Consider the following 22118-nt stretch of genomic DNA (forward strand, 5'->3'; position numbering starts at 1 on the left):
CAGCATGCAAATGCAGCATCGCTATCAGGGATATCTAATCTTTCCTAATAGCAATGGCATGCAATTCATTGACACACGCCCCACCTCCCGTGCAGAGGAATGCTTACCATGGCACCAGCTTCTCCAAAAAGGCTTTTGGTGGTTCGGAAGTATTTCAGGCATTTTGCCAGAAACCAAACATTCCTGTTTAAACAGCAGAGCTTCATTCTCAAGGCAGACGTGGTAGTTGATTTAAAGTTGGAACAGGGCCTGCCTCCCCAAGCAACAGCATTGCTGGTTTGCACCGAGAGCCTAAATGTGTGCATTGTGCCTGACCTTTTATGATAGCAATGTTGATACTCTCCCAGTAGAGATTAGTACCATAATTCAGACTACAGTACTAATCCCACTTACTTGGGGCTAAACCCCATTGAATTCAGTGTGGCTTGTTTCTGGGTAGGCATGGTTAGGACTGTGCTGTAAATGTGTTCTGTTCCTGACCCCACATTCCAACTGGGGATCATTATTGGAAGGGGTGTTAGAGCAATGTTATCACCTTATCCTTGTTTGTCCTGTGCCCTAATTCTGCTACTGGTGCTTTCTTAGAAAACACTGGCCATTTTCCTACTTCTGTGCCACATCCCCACACGTTCACTCTTGTCACATCAGCATTGCACATGGTTCCTGTGGCTTATGGTGCCGCTTGAAGAGAACACAGACCTGAAACTGTTGTTTTACATTCACCATAGCTACTTAGTGACTGAGTTTGACATTTTAGGCTGAAACAGCTGAAGTTTTCAAAAACTTCAGAATGAAACCCTCATTTATTCTTGAAGCACCGGGGGGGCGCCCTTTCTCCTCATGCTTTGTCCTCTGTTTTTGCTGTTCATACCAAATTAGACTTTCCTTTTCCTTTTCAGATAACTATTTATAAGGATCCAGAGACTGAAGACTTTGGGTTCAGTGTCTCAGATGGCTTGCTGGAAAAAGGCGTCTATGTGAATATGATCCGCCCAGATGGGCCAGCTGATCAGTGTGGACTCAAACCCTATGACAGAGTCCTTCAGGTAATAACTATAAATAACAGCAAAAGGTTTAAGAAACCCGAATGGGTCTGTTTCTTAAAGAAGAACTTGTATCTGGGGCGAACCATCTGGGTTCACGCTAGTGGCTGTTGGAACAGTTTGTCTAAAACGGTACACTCTCCTTTGTCTTCCTGTCCTACTGCTGCACAATTTCACTGATGGAAAGGTTTCTGTTTTCCTTAACCCAGGGAACGCCACCCTTTTTGGGGCCACTGGGCACATTTGAAATTTTGACATAGTGCCATGGATGCCTGTCACAAAATGGCCACCATGAGACGGTGCTGGAAAGGGCAAGCCTAGTGCAAACTGTGAGCAAGAGGAGCAAACAATTGCATTGTGGGCTTTTACAGAGACCTTCCATGGGCATTACAGGAGGTACTAGCAGGCACACTGGCACCCAAGGGCACTGCATTGGCCACCACTGCCGTCACCTGTCCTCCAGCTCTGTAGCCAAGCCATTCATACCCACATATTTTCCCTCAGGTGGTGGCTCCCTGAACTCATGGTAGCTACTCCACAGGAAAAAGCCACCTAGACCTTCAGGAGCCCCGTTGAAGGCTCTTTATCAATGCATTGTCACACCTTGCTGGCATTTCTGGTGGGGGCAGAGGCGTAACAAGCCCAGGTAGTACCCGGTGCGGATTTGTCAAACCTCCCCCCCCAACCTGGCTCTGGCGAAAACATGAATTGCAAAAAAACCTAGAGCTTACAGAACAAAACCGACTTCAGATATGAAATCAGCATTGAAAGAACATATAAGAACAGTTGAAAAATCTCATGCAACAGAAAAAGAAAAAAACAAAGTTCCCCAGTGGGGGGACCGCCGAGTGTCACCCCCCTCCAGGGTGGCACCCAGGGCAATCCGGCCCCATCGCCCCCCTTGCTACACCACTGGGAGGAAAAGAAGTGACAAGTTGAGGTCCAAACTGTTTTGCCGGCCTCTCCTGAGGCAGCTGTTCGGACCAGAAATGCTGGAGGCAGTTGGTACAACCCCCCCCCCCCGCGTGCGCTCTGCAAGCAGTTACATTCATTATTTTAGAAGTCTTGCCATTCCCTGTAGGATTCTTTTGCTGTTCTCTTCAGCATTTAAAAAGACTTTATTGGCTGTGCTACAATTAACTCTATAACACATGTAGGGTCAGTAACTGAAAATCTGGCAACAATAAGGGGAGGCTCATTTGCGCTTGTTCTGGTCCGTAACCAGCTGGCCTTCTGCACCGTTGTTCTTTCTCAGCCTCAAATGAAAGACCAGCAGAAAGAAAGAATTGGGGGGGGGGGAGAGAGCGCAGAGGGGAAACAAAATAAAAGTAATTAGGCTGCCGGCCACGTTTCTGCAGAATGTTGGCAGTGTCACAGCCTGCACAAGCACCAAAGTGTTCCCCTTGAACACACACTAAACCCAAAGAGGAACCACGAGAAGAGGACTTCAGTATCTCTGCATGGGACACCACTAAGGAGATGGCCTTGTTGTCACTTCTGTAGGATGGTCTCAGCCTGACTGTAGCTTGAGGCGGTGAGAAGAGAATTGGCCTCGCATACAGGAAGCCCCAAGTGCAGGGGTGAAGCAACCACCTCAGCCGTTGCCTCTGCAGGCACCCTGCCCACCCAGCTGGTGGCAGAGAAGCAGTGCTGGTTTGCAGCAAGATCTCGCTGGATTTTGGCGAGATCTCCCTGGAAACCGCTGCCGTTGTCACCTCAGGTAAGAGAGGGCATGGCAGCACATTTCCATTTGGCCCCAGGCATTGAAAGGGGACATTGCCCAAGTGCAATGCCAGCATCTCCAGGTGGGGCTGGGAAACCCTAGAGAGCACAGCTACCGGTCAGTGCGACAGAACTGAGTGAAATAGACCAAATGGTCTAGCTCTGTAGCATCCTAGTTAGAGGAAAGTGTTGAGCCGGGAGTGATTCGTAAAGGGCTTTCCAAATGTCAGAAAAATATCGACGGGATTTGTTTGACCTATAAAATCTTCATCCAGATGCAGAGGAATGGAAGAACTAACCCTAGAGCCGATTAACCTTCCGTGGCCTCGGGGTCGCGTTCAAGGTTGGGCAGCCCTCTGAGGGTCACGTGCCATTTTCAGATGCACCCACTTGCAGACACTCGTTGCACAAACATCTTGCGAAAACCCACATCTGCAGATCACACACAGGCACAGAGACATACAATGCATTCTCTCTCTCTCTCTCTCTCTCTCTCTCTCTGTCTCTCTCTCTCTCTCTCTCTCTCTCTCATATGCACCTTGTATTCTCCCATGTGCTGACATACCATGCACATCCCCATGGCAGCACTGGGCTGAGAGGAGCCTGGGATGGAGAGAACAACCCTTGTTTGTCTCACAGGCTACAGAAACAAAGGGACTCATCCTGTCCCAACCACTTGGGGTTTAGAATATAAAGTAGTCCGTCATTGTCTCCAGATGCTATTGCGTCCGAGTGTGTGCAACAAATCTTAATATCCACATCTGTGCTTACCATAAACTTAATTTAGATCCCACCTGCCAGTTTGACTGCCTTACACTTTCAGCTAAATGCAAAAAAAAATGTTGATGCATGGGTTATCTGTCCCTGGTAGCCCTAATGAAACTTTAATTGAGTTAGGATAAAAGGCTTGTCCACAGTTTCATCAGGGATGAGGGAACGGTAAATATTTTTAAGACAAAGAAATCAGAGAGTGTAAAGGTGACTCCCTACAGGGAGCCAGCCCCCCATCATCCTCACCAAGCACAGGGAGCAACAGTGGGTCTGAAGCAGCCAGGGGGGGAGGGAGAGACTTGGAGGGAGAGAGAAGCCAGTGTGCAGAACAATTGGAAATCTCAGGGGAGGAGAGATGTAGGCAAGGGCTCCAGGATGCTGGAGCTTTGAACAGGAGGAGGCTGAGAGGGGATTGCTCCTTCCGGCGCAAGAGTTAAGGAGAGCACCGCGACACAGGTCAAGGGGGAGGCGTTTTGGGGTGTCCCAACTATTTTGCTGGCATAGGAACAGACGTATGCCATTGCCGGATTCTGGTTCAGACTACCTCTGCACTATACATACTATGCACAATAAAAGTCTTTAAAGACAAACTGGACTCAAGCGGAGTTACTCTAGAGTAGCCACGGCGACCCTCTGACAGAGGGGCTCCACCCTTAAACAATCTCACCATTTTTTTCATATATTTTTAATTTTTTACCATAACCAAAGAAATACATTTAACACACATACATTACCATCTACAAATCAATACCGATGCTCCACCGAGCCTATGATTTCCCTCCGTTCATACTTAATTTACAGCTTTTCTACGTTCGTCTCTAGCCTTTGATTATATTGTATATTTCTCTCACTTATGGTTAGAGATTCTACAGTTTATAATTGCAGGTACTACTTCAAGCCTGTCAGCGGCTTCATATCTTTGTCATGATTTTTTAAACATTCAATGAATTTACTCCAATCCTTTTGAAACCACTGCAGCCAGAATCTTGTTAGCTCAAAAATTAAACAATCTCACCATAACCGGGGAGCCTTTTCTGAAAGATGAAACCCAACTGTATTATGGCGCCTGACCACTTGGGTGTTATAAAAACATTTCTGGCCCCCAAGTCATTGGCTGGAGAATAGAGTAGCCCCACAAGGATACAACAACAGCTCACCATCCCCAACTTAATGCTTCTGGTTAGATTTTTGTCAAAAACTGTGTCCACAAAAAGAGTACTGTTTGATCTGATGTCTTTCCCATTCTCTCACATAACTGAGGAATTGAATGGCTCAAGGAATGTGTTTTCCTGGATTTTTCTGCCATAGTTTGGTTTGGCCTATGTTTTACATGTAGCAGAACAGCTCCCAAATGACAATCTATTGAGTGTTCAACGTTGTCACAAGTTTAAGAATGTAAGAACACAATATGAGCCTGCTGAATCAAGCCAATATCCTATCTAGTTCAGCATCCCGTTCTCGCAGTGGCTGAAGAAACAGGTAGAGGCCTGAGAGAAGCCTGCAAGCTGGATGTGAATGCAACAGCACTCTCACCACCTGTGATTTCCAGCAACTGGATACTTTTTTAAAAAACAACAATACAGTAAAATAAAATTGTCTCATTTTCCTGGTGTGTGTGTGTGTGTGTTTCCCATAATCCACTGTGAGTTTTCTCCCATCCCTTCAGGTAAACCGCATTCGAACCCGGGACTTTGACTGCTGCTTAGCTGTCCCTTTGATATCTGAAGCAGGAGACAAACTGGACCTGGTAATCAGCCGGAATCCCCTGGCCTTCACTGCCAAAGTCCAGCTCGATGAGGATTTGCCAGGCCGGCAGCCTCCTAGTGTGGAGGTCAAGGCAAACACGCAGACGCTCTGAATGCTGGCTGGGCTTGGCGTCAACTGTTCTTGAGGTCCTGTGGGGGTGGGGGCAAAGGGGTTGATGGCTGTCTGTAACACTTTTTCCGGTTTTACTTTTGCACTGGTGTTGTGATTACTCTGTGTAACGTAACTTGCCATGAAGAAATGGGTTTCCCTTTTGTCACATCTTGAAGCCAGTCAGCCCAGGCCCTGAAGGCCCGAGCTGAGACAGACCGATGGAAATGGTCCCACTTTGGCCAACACGGTGTGTGGGATGGGCTGCTGTTGCCCCTGAAAGCAGGAAGCAGCCCCCAGCACAACTCACCTGGGAGAGAACATCCTTTGCTCATGGTATGAGCTTCTCCAGCGGATGGGGTCATAGGGCACCAGAACATCATCTTTGCCCCTGTCTTCGAAGGGCTTGGGTACATGGTGCTATTTTCTTGTTGTTTGCTTTGTTAAGTCATGTACAGTGAAACTTAAAATTTAACACACACACACACACACACACACACACACACACACACACTGCTTTGTTTCTGTGAAAGGCCATCCCTGCTCTACCCCGTAGCTTTTCCTTGGCCCACGGCAAGAAGAGCCTTGTGTCCTTTTCTCAATTCACAGCCACACTCTCCCAGATCACTGTGGTGCTTGGGATCCCCTTCACAACCGAGAGCAGGATTTTCCCTCTGAAGTTTTATGAAGTCCTGAGCCATTCGTCACAAAAGACGGGCCTCTCCCTTGCCACATCTCAGGCACTCATTCTTTGGGGTGCAGCCTAAACACATTGACCGCTATTTGACTTCAAGACAACGTGTGCTTGTTTTCTTCCTTCCTTCCTTCATCTACTGTGTTTTTCTTAGACAGCACTGGTGATACCGTATACAAAGGGCAGGAAACAGGCTTTTCTGGGCCACCAGTAACCTTTTGTGTGCCCCCACACAGAGAGAGAGAGCACCAAGAATCTCTCTCTTGGTTGAACCATGAGTCTGTGAGTGTGCAGCTGGACGTGAGTCACTCACATAACCCTCTTTGCTCTGACCCTCATTTTTCCCCCAATGGGAGTGGGGAAACCCTTATATCTCCTTGTCACTGTTAAGCATGAGACATCCTCTGCGAGATTGGTATTGTGTCTCCCAGTGCACCCCCTGTGGGTCGTCCTAGTGCAAGTGCGTGCGTGTGTTTGTTTGTTTTTTAAAAACCCCACTGATGCTGAGGGTTGACGCCCTGTTGTAACCAGTCATAGCAGCAGCCCCATGTTTTTAGTAGTTACCTTCTCCTCCCTGGCTTTATGAGCACGATGCCTATGTGACCCTCTGCCTTCCACAACTGAATTCCGTTGTAGTGATCATGGATGTGATATTCACATTCTTTGGATGATCTGCCTGCAGCAGATGAGATGGACTTGCAACTTAAGGCCATGATCTCTTCCTTTGCACATGGCAAAAATACCAGGGCTTGCAAATCTCGCTCTGGCCAGTCCAATGGCCTGTGCCAGGGTTTCTGGAATAGCACTTTATTGTGGTGGTTTTTTCGACTGTCCCCCTGCAAGGGAACTTGAGTAAGACCCTGGAAATGGAAAACTGGCTCCTCTCTTCCTTTGTATGCCCTTTGTTTTCTTTCGTACCGTTCTGATGCAAATTAAGATGCCATATTTTGGTATGGGTAACCTTCTCTGGTAGGTCAGTAAACCACAACTGGTTTTCAGATCTGAGCCCAGATTAAGCTGTGATTGCATCTCCTTCTCTTTTCCTCTTTTTTCCTTTTCTTTTTTTTAATAAAAATATGCTTATTCACTTTCTGGGCCACATCAAAGTTTCTGTGCTTTCCTTAAGATGTGCATGGAGTCCCTTTGGGGCTGCATCTAGCTGTAGCCATTTTCTCTTCTCAAAGTATGCAATATTCCATACCATGGCTGCCATATAACCTAGATAATGTGCCATAAAAGAAACTGGAGGGTATTGACAGTTGAGCAGAAAAAAATGGGTTTTATATGCAATATTCCCAAAATAGCAGAAGCTCAGTGTGGCTTCAAATAGGTTTTTAATGAAGACTTTTAATAAGGCTTTAAAAAATGGTCCTTGTATCCCTTCCTATGCATTTTGAATGATACGAAAATGAAATGCATTACTTAAATGTGTATTTTTATCCATATATTAGAGTGTATTCCTTGTAAAGTATTTTTATACGCTAATTTTCTTATGTATCTATGAAAGCACAATATTCAAAGAATATTTTAGTCCTGTTTTGGACCTATTTGTAAATCTATGTATTTAAATGGTATTGCAATTACTTAGATTTTTTTTAATTAAATAAAAGCAAAACCATACAGGTTTCCTGTTTTCTTTGAAAAGTTGGCATCTAAGTGATACTTTGCCTATCTGTGGTCTATCTCTGCTTGCGCTTGGAGACCAGAAAGTAATCTCTGGATCATCTCAGAATCACCAGAAGAGAAAAGCAGAAACTGAGGTTAACTTTAGCCAAAGGAAGCACTTTTAAATACTTGTTGGTTTTGAATGTGAGTTTTAGTGTGCAATCCTCTACATCAGTGGTTCCCAACAGGTGGTGTGGGGACCCCCAGGGGTCCGCGAGCTATGCCAGAGGGGTCCGCAAGATGTTATTAGAATAAAAAATATATTAAATATATTTCATATGATAACAGATTTTTTGTTTTGGCCGCTTCCTGCATGAGCAGAGTCTAGCGCAAAACTAGAATTAGATAGAGGCAGTAGTTCTGCTGTATGCCGTTAGGTGGCGCTTTACAAACACTACTGTTTTGCAAAGAGGCAGCGCGCGCATTCTACTAACGCTCACCTCCCCAAGATTCTTTGCGCACGTCGGCTTCATTTGTGCGCTACTGCGCAGGTACCCTGTCTTCTCCATTCCCCTCCCTCCTCCCTGGCGCACGCTGCCTCCTTGCAATACAGTAGTGTTTGTAAACAAAGCGTTGTTTTTCGCGGAAGCTACAGTTCGCGTAGTTAAAAATGGACCGTTGGTTAAAAAGTGGTTCATCTCATTAAGAACTGAAAATTAAAACTAACTGTATACTGATGGAGTACTCTGTTGTAACTGTAAAAAACGTATAAATATAAAATATAAAAAGACTTAATTTGGCTCTCACTTTTTAATTTTAGGATTAGGAATTAATGGGGGTCCTTGTCACAATAGCGGCTCGATGAGGGGTCCTCGAGAAAATTTTGTTGGGAACCCCTGCTCTACATGTTTACTTGATGGCATGTCTTTTTGAGTCTGGGAACACTTACTCTCAGGTAAGTGCTTTCAGGATTGCTACCTTAAGCGCATGCTTAGGTGGGCAGCTCACCTCCTTCACTGACAGTCTCCAGCTTCTTCTGCCTCCCAGGGAACAAGAGCAGGCCTCCAGTCAGAACCATTAAGACACAGCTGACTTCACGTGGTAAGTCTGGGGTTGTCTCATGTTTGTGGCTGGCTGGAAGCAAAAATGACTATACTCTCTCTAATTTTCGCATTATGTCATGCCCCTGCGGCAGCCATTTTGTGACGGTTGCCCACAATGCATTCTCAAAACCCCAAATACGTTTACTGGTCCGAACCAGCTGGCAAACCCTTCAGATTTTACACCTGCAAACATGGAGGAAGAGCCCTTATTGCTTCTTTGTCCTCGTAGCCCTGGGTACATTCTGAAATCTATCTTTCATCTCATGATATCTGTGCAAGTCCTCCTGCACAGCATACTCTGGGGCAGCTGAGCTTTTTCTACATCCTTAACCTTGTTTTGTTTAGCATCCAGCCTGATTAACTCAAAAGCTTGACACTTTGGTTGGGTCCCAATAATGTGATTACCATAGTGTGCATGTAAACAAACAAAACACAATACTTTCAATGCATCAGCAATGCTACCCAACTTTGAGTGAATACTGATTTTGAATGCTCTTTGTTACAGAATTTAGCATAATAGTTGAGATAACATTGGAAGCAATGAGTTATTTTTTGTTGGTCTTCCATTGCCATCAGTGGTACTTTAAGCACTTTGGGTTGTGGTTGACAGTCTTCCATGTAGCACAGTAGAAAAGGCAGGCAGGCAGGCATTCCTGGTCATTGTATAACCCATTCCTTACAGAAGTTAGTAACACAGGCATTCCATCAATGTTTAGATATGTGAGACACTTTGTATGGTAACTATGAGACTGTAAACTCATATACCTCAGTTTAAGTACCTCAGTTTAAGTACACAATTGGTTCCGGAAGTTTGTACTTAACCTGAAGCGTACTTAACCTGAAGCGAACTTTCCCATTGAATGTAATAGAAAGTGGATTAATCCGTTCCAAACGGGTCCGCAGAGTACTCAACCTGAAGCGTACTTAACCCGAAGTATGAGTGTAATTGGTTCTGGAAGTCCGTACTTAACCTGAAGCGAACTTTCCCATTGAAAGTAATGGAAAGTGGATTAATCAGTTCCAGATGGGTCCGCAGAGTACTTAAACTGAAAGTACTCAAACCGAAGCGTACTTAAACTGAGGTATGACTGTACAGCAACCACAAAGGGGCAATAAAGAGGGGGAAAGCCTGTGTGTACATATTTGGACACACATTTTCTCTCTCACCTCTTTCCCCTGACCTCAACACCCTCCCGCTCTTCTGGTTAATGTTCAACAGGGAAGATTTCAACTTCCAGTAAACAACTCTTTATCTGTGATCTTTGGCCTTCTTTCCAGGTTGGCATTTGTAACTGAGCAAAGACCTTTGGAGGTTTGGCACTTGGCAGCAGATTCCTACTCCCTCTAGAAGCGGACCAGGAGGCCTCCTGGAGAGCTGTGTAAAATGCTTGTCAACAGTTAACGTGGAGCCAACATGGCTTCAGCATTTGTGGAAGGTGACTTGCTAGCTTTTGCAAGCACTGTTTCTATAAGCAGAGGATTGATTGACTTGCTGTACAATAAAAGCAGAGTGTGTTGCACAATTACATTTTGCTGCAAAATGTATAGGCAAGGTCACTTAAGGACTTCCTAGATCAGAGGGGGGGAAAGTGTGAGATAGCAGAGATGTGAGATGCATTGCATGGCTTCAACTGACACTTCATCGCCCTGGTCTTGCTGCTGTGGGATTTATTTATATTTTTAAAAATATTAAAAATAGCCAATCATGACTACGCATGATTTCTAGACTAATAGCTACAGTGTAGTGTGTGTATTTTTCTGGGAAAGAAAAAAACACACCAGGAAAACTGTGGCATTACCACTGATCAGAGATGGTCCTAGGGTAAAATCCAGCAGAATTCCCTTCTCATAACTGATGGGCCCTAAAAGTAGCAGGTTGGCATGAAGTCTTCTGTAGCAGGAGCTTCGTTCTTCTATTTTTGCATCAACACTGCAATATATGACAGCATCTATTCACATGTGATGTGTAGTGCATTCAAGTAATTCAGAAATATGGGAGTAGCATCACACTCTCCCTTTGACTTGCTCCAGGAACCAGAGGTGAGGGGTTCTTCCACAATGGAACTACTTTGGGGCGGGATTCAGTTACATACCAGAAAAGTCAGGTTGGACAATTCAAGTTGGCGTGGCACTCTTGTGCAACAAACTCCCCCCCCCCCAAAAAAAAATTTCATTGCACTGAGAACTCTTGGATGAAGGAAATGGATTGTCATCAATAAATAGAAGTCTTGCATGTAGGCTTGTTTGGAGATTGTGGGATTGACTTTTTAAATGTGAACTGCCTGGGGGATCCAATTGGAAGGTCTTAGGAATAATCATTGGAGGATGGTGCTGGTGGCACACAAGCAAAGGCTGCTGTTGGAAAACACGCACCTCTAAATTCCTAGAGTGCACATTCAGGGCTGGGGGGGGGGGGTGCAAGCAACTGCAAGCTGTTAGCTTCAGGGATAATAATATATTTCTTATACCCTATCCACCTGACTGGGTTGCCTCGGCCACTCTGGGTGGCTTCCAACAAAAATACAGAGGGAGTGGAGAAGGAACCAGCTTTGTGTTTAAAGCTGCATTTATTTTACCGTCGTTTTCGCCACTGTGAGGAATGTTTTCATGTGATTGTAACCATTCTTATGTTTAAACTTTTTTCCTAAGAACAAGCGTTGTGGGGTCTTTTTTTGTCCTTTTAGTGCATGCTTCAGTCATGTTTCATGAAACCTGTGTGTTCTCCTGGAACATACCACCCCGTGTCTAGTTCTATGCTACCTTGAGCTGTTCTCAAAGAAAATATGGGATTTTTAGGCAGGATCATAGAAGTGTAGAGTTGGAAAGGGCCACGGTTATCTATCCCAGCCCCCCTGCTATGCAGAAATCTTTTGCACAATGTGGGAAATTAAGAGTCTCATGTCCTACCAACTGAGCTATCCAGCTGAATCCAGCCGGTTGGTGAAAGGCAGCCTTGTTAAATTAATTGTTCGCTCCGGCGAACAGGGTGAAGAGAGGCTGAGTTCCCGCCTGCGGGGCGCTTTAAACCTGGTGGCCCTGCCCCGTCCGTCCTTATTGGACGGTCTGGGGATGACGCAGGCGGGAACCCTCCATCGCGTAGGGGCTGAACTCGCAGCCCCTACGTGATGGTACAGTCGGGAAGCCCACGAACCCACCTCCGTCGCAGGCGCGGAAGTGGCTTTGTTAAATGCTTTCCCCTGGTGGCAGCGAAAGGCCTAACAGGCAGGGTGGGTGAGCAGAGGGGTGTGCCCAGTATGCACTTGAAGTACCATGACAACTTCCTTGATGCAACTTCCTGAGCACAGAGCAGCTTCACATAAGAAGCAACCATCTCCCAGAAACTAGTTTGAACCTCTTTGACCATCCCACTGCTATGTCTGCTCCTCCCCACTTTCTTCTCCCACACACACACACAAATCAGTGGGGCCTTTTGTGGGGAGGAACAGAAGAAATTGCTTGGAGGCCTGCATCTCTGAGAACTGGGCTTAGACACCATTTTAGTTTACTGGCAGTGCTACTGTATTTTAAATTAATTGTATTTTAAAACAGTCTTCAAACGTTCAGTGTATGGAGAGATCCAGGTGTTCCTGCAGCCTGAATGCATGGTCTGAAACATGCTAGGTTGGGGTAGGAATGGCAGCAGTGACCTGGTTGTTTTCTGATTAAGTGGCATCCTGGTGAGACACCTGTGTCATTAAATGCTTGTCTCCCCAGTAGAAATTCAACTAGTAAGGTGTTTCCGAGCAAAAATTCAAAGTGTTGGTGCTGACCTTTAAAGCCCTAAACGGCCTCGGTCCTATATACCTGAAGGAGCGTCTCCAACCCCATCGTTTAGCCCGGACACTGAGATCCAGCGCAGAGGGTCTTCTGGCAGCTTTGCGAGAAGCAAAGCTACAGGGAACCAGGCAGAGGGCCTTTTCGGTAGTCAAGGAGATAAACTACTACCTGACATTTAGAAAACGCCTGTTTAGGGAAGTTTTTAGTCTGTGATATTTTAATGTATTTTGGTATTTGCTGGAAGCCGCCCAGAGTGGTGGGGGAAACCCAGCCAGATGGGCGGGGTATAAATTATAAATAAATAAATGAATAATAATAATAATAATGCTGGTGTAGTGGTAAGTTGCACCAGAGGAATTTCCACATGTGTTGCAGTTTCAAAAGGTACAGAATCCCTGCCCAGGGCAGGATCAAAAACAGATGACAGCAATTTGTATTGCTAATATTCTCCGTCCTGTGGGCTGAGGAGGAGCACGCTTGGAGACTGACTGATAACTCTGAAGAAGTTTGGCCCCAGGCACAAGTTGCTATGCTGGAGAGGGAGGGAGATTTTCCTCTGAAGAAATATTAGCAGGCCACATAATAGGCTGCTTATATTTTATGAATTTCAACAGTGCAGCACTCAATAGAAAGGTTTTGCTCATTGGATTGTAATATTGGTAAACTCTCACCAGAAGCTAGAAATAACAAAGGCTTGCTCACTTTATAAAGGAAAGGCTTTTTTATTTTTCTGTTTGTGATGATTACAAACTCATCTAAAAAAGCAAAAATGACTTTTAAAATATCAATATACATTTTCTTTATCTAAAAAGCAAAACAGATAAAACTGCAAAATACAAACATTTACGGTATACACAAATAAAACCTATTTTTTTCAGGGTTGAAGTACACTCCAAATTCTTATTCCTATACAAATATTCCTTTCCGGAACAATAAGAATGACAAACGACAACAGGTTTAAAATGTCTTCTTAAAAAAATTATTCTCAAAAATTATTTTTTCAAAAGGAAAAGGGTCTGGTGTCCTCTCCAATCCACGTGGCTACTCCTGACAGATGGTAGTCACAAGTGTGAATTCAAATAATTCCAAAATGCTCACCACTGTTTTCAGTAGACTAAAGAGGCTGTCAAGTCTTACTTTTATAACTGTAGAGCCCCTGGAGATGCATTCCTTTCAAAACCGCTACAGCACAATACAGCAACAACACAAACAATGTTCTATTACAACAGTGAATGTATCAGAGCACTGCACTGACTGCTTCGAGGGGAGGTGGGAAGAGACACTTGTGAGCAGCCTCAGACTGTCCTTTGGTTCCTGCCATCCAACTTTGTCCTTCCTTAAAATAAGTCACACGCTCACACACATTGCCCTTCCGCAGCTGATTGTTAGCCATTTGGCAGCTCATCTGTTACCCTGTCCTTCCAGAGAGTTTTTCAACTCAGTTGCTTGGCCGCCTATACGAAGGGGTTGGCTTCCAGCCTTAGCTCAATGCAATAGGGCTCAGCAAACGCAGCTGAGCTAGAAAACTCCTTCCAGCCCCAACCCTAACTTAACAATATTCCAGCTGCAATCCTAAGAATATTTATAGGAAAATGAGCTCCCTTTAAAATTTTGAAGAGCAGGCTGCATTGTCTGTGTATCTGGGTTCATCTTTGAGCCAGCCGGCTACTAAGTAGATATCAGTTAAGTGGATTGCAGAACTTGAACATATCCACTTTTTGTGTTTTAAGAAAAGGAAATAAGGGGTTTTCTTTTAGCACATTTTACTTCTCTCCTCCCCCCCCCCAAAAAAATCTAAACTGAACTTATCATGGGAATTTTCAGATCTACCCCATAGCTAGTATTAGTGCTGTCAGTGGAATTCCTAAGGCTATCGTTTAAAAATAAGCTACGGCGTTTTATTTCCTGACAAAGGAATGCACATCTTATCATTTTTGCCCACCCCTCTAGCCTTCCATAAAGTACTAACAGGCAACCAACAGCCTAATCCACAACTTGTTCATGCTGTAGGACTGGGACTTCTATGGATTTAGTACCATAGAAGACGACGAGGCAGAATTGGCTTAAATTGAAATACTTTGGCTTAACTGAATTGCAGACTAGGCTGTCAGCAGATACTTTTAGAGATTTAGATAGAGACAGGTGAAATACACAGCTCCTTTCCAGAAGGAACTAGGAAACCAACATGTGGTCTAAAATTACATTCTTCCTGCCAAGCATTTAGCACAATTAGGACTCCCACTCTAAGCAAACCAATGTGAAACTGTAGAGCTTGCATCTGGATGATTTCCAAGCTCTCCTTGTTCATTTTCAATAGTCTTTAATCATATATTGGAAGGAGGTTTTGAATTCTAACAATTGCTGAGATTTAGCTCTGGACAAAAGTGGTACAGTTCAGAGACTGGCGTCTGAACATTTGGTCAATTGTGTGCAGAAAGCTGGGTTGTGCTCCTGGATTTCAACTTGGATTTGGGTTCCAACCCGCCTCCAGTCCCAAACAGATGGCATCCAAGTTTGGGTTCATCAATCCATATGATAAACAATATTTTCCTTTAGTGTACAGTTCTTGCAAAAAATCAAACACGGCAAGGTAGTTCAGAACATCACTACCTTTTCCCATACTGGAAAGAACCAAGTTTTTATTCTGCACTGATCACTATTAAAAGAAAAATAATGAAGAACAGTTGTGCCTCAGTGGAGATGTGATTGTTCCTTTAAAATCATATTTGAGCTTCTGTTCAGCAGAGTTTCACCAGTCAATATGATTTACTCAATACAGCATGGAAATCACCTTCAGTTTATAACAGGCCAGCTACTACAGACTTCTTAAAAATGGGGTTTTTTTAACTAAATGCTTTGAGTTCAGGTCCTCTCAAGCAAAGAAAGCTGTGCAAAGCTTACAATTGTCTAATGTCCTACTGGCTGATGGATAGAGAGGCAATAATGGCTGAGGGTTGCACCCAATGGTGTCCCTCTGTAGATGGAAGTCTCTTTGATCCACTGAAGGTTTACAGCAGGCATCCCCAAACTGCAGCCCTCCAGATGTTTTGGCCTACAACTCCCATGATCCCTAGCTAAGAGGACCAGTGGTCAGGGATGATGGGAATTGTAGTCCAAAACATCTGGAGGGCTGAAGTTTGGCATAGCTGCCAAGTTTTCCCTTTTCTCGCGAGGAAGCCTATTCAGCATAATGGAAAATCCCTTTAAAAAGGGGATAACTTGGCAGCTATGGTTTGGGGATGCCTGGTTTACAGAGACAGGAACAGGAGAAAAAGCAGGGAGAAGAGGCAATTGCTGCTGATTCTCCGTTCTGTCTGCAGTCCCCTAAATCTGATCCAGAGATTTGGGGAGCCATTTGGTAGTGGGGGGCAATGCAGGAGTAAGAGGGGACTTGCAAAAAAACCAACCTCTCGCTTTCCACCATGTAAGCCACCACTAGACAAAGCCTTTTGCCAGTCAGGAGAGGTACAACTGGATACAACCCTGACACACTTCTTGCCTCTTTGAAATTGTTTCCTGGTGGCATTTGGAAGCGGAGACCTGCTATGTATATTACTCAGAAGCATGCCCCATTGCACATGATGGTGCTTAACCTCCAAGTAAACATGGGTTAAGGTCACACCATAAATGAAAAATTACATTACTCTTTAAGGCTTAAAGCAAACCACAGTAATTTCTGTTGCCATAGCAGCACACACCTTCTCGTTGCACAAATTAGCTGCAAGTTTCCTTCCATCAGCCTTGACTGCTCACCTACCCTCCAGCCATTCCTCTTCCCTCTGCCTCCCTAGGCCTACCTCAGCAGCTGCCCAGCCCAGCTGTTGCTGCTTAAATAACAAAACACCCAGGTTTTTGGTTGCTCAAAACATCCATGTTCTGATTCTGATGCTTATACTGCCTTGTGGATTCAATCTGACCAGAACCACATACATAGTTTTGAAGCAAAGTGTAAATAATGAGAATTAACTTCGTTTCCCCCCTAATTTTCAGTATGTATAAATATTTTGTAAATGTGTACTTCTGGTTATATTGTTATTAACTGATACCTCTCAACGAGATCGTGACTAATGATGAATTAATGCTGAAAGTTTGGAAGATGTGTCCTTCTCTTAAACAAAAGTTACCAGACAACTCTGGAAACTGCTTTGGTCAGAACCAGATCTGCCACTGCTGGCTGCAGGTGTCTTGAACATCCCAGTGATCTGTAACTGGACATTTCTGGAATTCATCCAAATCAAGAACACTGTTTCAAGAACATGTCCCTTTTCCAAACCCACAAAGCATTCAAGGTATGCTCTTTTTCTCCCAACTTTTTTTGGGGGAAATGCAATCACTTATGTGAACAAACATTTATGCTATTCCACCCTCCCTTCCCCATCTCCCTGAATCCAAACCAGTTCACAAACAGTCACAATACTGAATATTTAACTTTAGTTACAAAATAACAGATAAAATAGGCCACAAAGTTCTACAAAGTAAATTAGAAAAAAACCAGTCTTTCTTTTTTTCAATCATAAATAAGTAGAAAATACAAACAGTTGTTTACAATGTCCCCCTAACCCTGCCCCCACGCCCACCCCATGCCCTTTAATTTGGCAGAATCTACTATTGACATTCAGATTTACCACATTCGATTATTCAGAGATTTTGCGGTGTGAAAATATGCTCCTTGGAACAGAAAACCTAAGGATGACAAACTGTGTTAAACTTGATTGAGGCTTTGCTCACCCCCACCTGCCACCAATTGCACTAACTAGCTAGCATAACTTTTTAAGGTCACTGTGTATATGCCTATAAAACCCTTTCACCATTGACATGGAAGCTACTGATTCAAATGACACAGCTTAACCTCAAAATGGGCTGGGTACTTGTCTTCCCTAGCTGGAACTCTAAAGGCGCAGTACTGATTCTTTCTGGTTTTGTTCTGGAAATTCATCCTCCCACAATATATGCTTAGAGTATCCCCTGGTTGATTATATTTGCCCTGGGATCATCAGCTGCTTTGGAAAGCCTGAACTCATTTATTTACTTGCTTATCAAAATATACACTGCAACGTATTTAGGTCAATGTGCACCAGGGAGAGTCAAGGGAATTCAGTTAAGATCTGCTTCTGGCCTAACTCCTCATTGCTCCCCAATAGCATGAAAAGAGACAATACAAGTCTGACCTGTGCTTATTAAATTGGAGTCCTACTTTGGATAGGAATGAGGCTTGGATGAGAGGGGTCAGCTTTCCCTTGGCTGCCTTAGCCCTCCAGGTTAAGCTTTTCAGCTGGTAGGGGCCAGGATTTGAGAAGGATGCTATCATGTCATCGCATATTATGGGAGTGTTTGGCTTAAGGCTCTTCCAGTAGGATGGTCACTGGAAAGTGAAAGCCTTGACCCTGGCCACCTGTGTGTACTCAAAGTTCAGTTCCCTCACATAAAAATAAATCTGAGACTCTTACCTTAAAAACAAAACAAAAACAAAAAAGCTATACAAGGAACTTGAAAAACTGTGCTTTGGTCCTTTTTATTTAAAGTTGTTTCCATTTCATATAAAACCTGACATGACTTAGCATGCATTTGTAAAATCAATACGCTGTGGCCAATGAGAGCATGGGACACATGTAGACATTTTCTTAGGTTTTCTTTTTTCTTTAAAAAAAATATAATTAGGAATGTTTTTAAATACTGGCTAGGTTCCAGTTTAAACTACAGTATCTGTCACTGACAGACTAAACTGGCTACAGGTACTCAGGTAAAGGCTTTGCTGCCATTTCTGGCTTACCATCCTGCCCATATTGCGTTTCGTGCCAATACTCACTTAAAAGGGGTCACCACCTCCCCCAAGATCAATGCCCATATGGGAGGGTCTAAGAGCCTTTATCCAACACCATCTTATTACCCTCCATAAGAACCAGGGCTTGGTCAAAGCTGAGGTGAGATTTCCAGAAGCAAATCCTTATTCCTGAGGTAAGTGGGAAAGTTCTGTATGCTTAGTTCATTGATGAAAAATCTTGTTCAGACGTTTCATGCCTCATCCAAACTAAAATGCCTTTGTAGCTCACTTCATCTTCTTGTGCTTCCTTATCTCTATTACGATACAAATGATGACTCTACTTAAATGCCTATGAGGATCAGGATCTAAGTCTGCCTTCTGTATCTCCTTCTTTCTCTCTCACACACTCAGCTGCATGTCCTGAATAGTCCTGTGCTGCAGTAGCTTCCTCAGCGGTGGGTCTAGAGTTCCATTCCAGATTTTGATACGCTTGATATGATTGATATGCTACTACGCTGCTTTGAATGATACAGGCCCAACACTCCTTTCTGTGAACTAGAAATGATAAATTTTGGCAAGTTTGGGGTTTCAAAAATGCTTCAGAATTGCACAGCGCTTTTGCAGCATCCTTGCAAATGCTGCACTTCTATACGTGCTCTTTGACAGCAAGCTACCTTTCTAAGAAAATTCAAGTCAAAGCCAGTTCATTTCTCGAGTACGGCCTGCGGAAGACGGGCCACTCCCCACATTACTTTGCTTCAGTCCATTCCACCGACCTGTTAAGTTACTCTCGTGTCTCAAAAAGTAACAAGAAGGGATCTGGGACACATGGCAGCTTCTCAGAGAAACCCTTCTATGCCAACAATAGTAGTAGAGCAACACAAAGGTCTGCATGTCTTTCTCAGAAGTCTACATATAAACTCTGCCTGTGTTGGGATATGAGACACAGAACTGGCTTAGGGAAGACAGGACTCATGGGATGAAGAAAGTGGACCTGAGAGGGTACTGCCTGGCAAAATGCCACCCAAGCAGGAATGACCTTGCCACCCTCTTGCAGCCTTTTCGCACAGAAACCGTACTCGGGAGATGGCTGGTGCATGGATTGTTCCCTTGGTTCCCAACTGCTCCCAATTCCCACCCCATATTGCAGCTTTTCCAATTACAAGCACACAAATATATATATCTACAATCTCTCTATATTTTACATGGACCACAATAAGCATAAAAGCATGTACCCTTTCCTGCTTTAATACTCCCCACTTGAACCAGAGGAAGATAGTGCCACACCTTTGAAAACCAGTTTCTTAAAATAACATAAGCATTAAAAAAGCAAATGCCTCCAGTGAGATATTCACTTTCTTAAGTTTTGGTTTTACCCTGTTCACAACCACACCAGCACCTAAAGAAATTTGAGACATGTATATGCATATATTTATATATGTTGTGTGTTGGCATAATCCTATATATGTTTACTCAGAAGTAAGTCCCACTGTGTTCAATGGGGCATAATCCCAAGAAAATGTGCATAGGATTGCAGCCCATGTATATATTGCTGGCAAGAAAATCAACTCAAGTGGTAAAGTGGTATCATTAATAGGCGTTAGATAGATATGTTGTGTGGAGAGAGAGAGAAAATTAGTAAATTCCTGCAGTGTGCCTAATTTGATATGAAAGCTCTGCCTCTAAATAGAGCGAGAGGCATCCACTGTGATTTACTTTACAAAATATTAAAAAATAAAAACTGAACACACACAAAATAACTTTCTCTGTGAGAAATAAAAATAAATCCTAGTGCAAATATAAAGCTCTGTAAACCTGGTCCTATGAGAGATTCTATGGTTAGTAAACGGCAGTTTTAAAGCAGGCGTCTTCCTCTCATAGAGAGAGCTCACATCATTGTCTCCACGATGATTTGAGTTGGCTTGATCAGTTCTCCATTGGCCATTCCAGGAGGGCAGAAGGTGGCAGCGCTCTCTGATTCTTTATCCCACCGAGTTATCTCACGAGGGGCAGCCACTGCCTTCACCCTCTGGAAAGAGAGAAAGGGAAACACGGTATTTGAAAAGGCTTCCAGATCATTATGGAGTGAAAAATTGGAGTGAAATAGCCTAACTTTACAGATACATGAATGTGGGCAGAGTTTAATTTAGGGCTAAGCAGGATGCATGTGTGCACAGAATGAGGTGTGCTCGAGATTTTCCCTCCACTCTTCATAAGAACATAAGCAAAGCCTAACCAGATGCCCCCTAAACCTGTTCTGGGGGCTTCCCCAATGCTCCAGAGCAGATTTGAGGGGAAGGGCACGTGGGAAGAGGAGATGGAAGCATAATTGCATGAGTGGACCTTGTTCTATGCACACAATTTAGTGGAATCCAAACGTGTACGACTGAACTGGCAGTGACGACCAGGAAAAAAATCACCAGCGGTGTGTGTGTAGATCAGGCATCCCCAAACTGCAGCCTTCCAGATGTTTTGCCTTACAACTCCCATGATCCCTAGCTAACAGGACCAGTGGTCAGGGATGATGGGAATTGTAGTCCAAAACATCTGGAGGGCTGAAGTTTGAGGATGCCTGGTGTAGATATATATGCATCAACTCAGTCTGCAGCAGTCTGCTGCAGCTGTAGAAAAAAACTGAGTATCGTACTAGGAATTGTTAGGAAAGGGGCTGAAAATAAAACTGCCAGTATTATAATCTATGAAATAGCACACTGGGTCATATTCATCAAACCCATTGCACCAGCAGAAGCTAGTGCAAGGATTCCCACATTAATTGCTTCCTCCTCCTGTGCTGTTCCCAAAACAGCTCTGGAGGGTTGGGGCAACCCCAAGAAAAGATCGGGGGGAGGCACAAGGGAAGAAGGTCCCATCATGCAAGGAAAATCCTTGTGCTGGCAGCACCTTAGCAGTAGCACTGCAATGAACACAAGCCAATGCCAACAGTTCTGGTTGCTGCATCTAAAAAAAAGGGGGGGGATATTGGAGAGCCAGAAAGGGTATGGAAAAGGACAGCTCCCCTATGAGGAAAGATTAGAACACCTGGGGTTTTCTGGTATAGAAAAAAAGGTCAGAGAAGACATAACAGAGTTGTGTAAAATGATGCAGTGTGGAAAGAGAGAAGAGACCACACACACACACACACACACACACACACACACACACACACACACATCATCCAAGAGAATTCAATGGGTAGCCTGTTTTCAAATATTGTATTTTAAATGGATGTAACCTGTTCTGGAACCTTATGGTGAAGCGTAATTAATAAACTGAATAGATTTTGCACAAAGGAGATGGAGTATTTCTTCATACAGCAGTTTGTTAAATGAGTGAACTGGCTGCTGCAAAATGTCAGTGGCACAGTGGCTGCTGCCTTAGATAGCTTTTAAAAGGGATTAGACCAATTGATGGAAGGTAGGGCTATCAGTGGCTACCCATCACGATTCCTGTATGCTTCCTCGGGATCAGAGACACCATGCTTCTGAGTTATTCAAGTCACTAGTGAACAAATGAAGGAGAGTGCTGCTTGTGGGTTTCCCACAAGCATCTGACTTGGGGGGGGAGGGGGTGTTGAAATACATAGGCCTTTGGTATGATTTGGCAGGGCTGCTCTTATGTATTCACAGTTCAAATGGCAAAAAAATGTTGGTTCATAACCATGAAGTGGATTTACTTTGAACATCCACGCCACTGCTCATGAGACAAGAAGAGATCAGAAAACTGATTTTGTTACTGGGAGGAAGTGTGATAATGCAAAGAACAAGGGGAAAGCTGGTGTGAGTAATATG

General features: G+C 44.0%; 2 protein-coding genes across 11 annotated transcripts in view; one reads left to right on the forward strand and one right to left on the reverse strand.

Annotated features, from left to right (window-relative positions):
• The window catches only part of GRIP2 (glutamate receptor interacting protein 2), a 380534-nt gene extending 371936 nt beyond the window's left edge, over positions 1-8598 (forward strand). For all 6 annotated transcript variants that reach the window (XM_035106515.2, XM_035106510.2, XM_035106512.2 and 3 more), the window contains exons 23-24: positions 900-1046; positions 5203-8598. In XM_035106515.2, coding sequence (XP_034962406.1) covers positions 900-1046; positions 5203-5394 — 339 coding nt within the window. In that variant the 3' untranslated portion in view covers positions 5395-8598. The remainder of the gene's footprint in view (positions 1-899; positions 1047-5202) is intronic.
• Positions 8599-13267: 4669 nt separating this feature from the next.
• SLC6A6 (solute carrier family 6 member 6) overlaps positions 13268-22118 on the reverse strand; it is a 60831-nt gene continuing 51980 nt past the window's right edge. For 4 of the 5 annotated variants that reach the window (XM_035106507.2, XM_035106506.2, XM_035106505.2 and 1 more), the window contains one exon: positions 13268-20359. In XM_035106507.2, coding sequence (XP_034962398.1) covers positions 20219-20359 — 141 coding nt within the window. In that variant the 3' untranslated portion in view covers positions 13268-20218. The remainder of the gene's footprint in view (positions 20360-22118) is intronic. The other variant, XM_060271390.1, reaches the window with a different exon arrangement.

The sequence above is a fragment of the Zootoca vivipara genome, chromosome 2, assembly GCF_963506605.1.
Source record: "Zootoca vivipara chromosome 2, rZooViv1.1, whole genome shotgun sequence".
Lineage (NCBI taxonomy): Eukaryota > Metazoa > Chordata > Lepidosauria > Squamata > Lacertidae > Zootoca > Zootoca vivipara.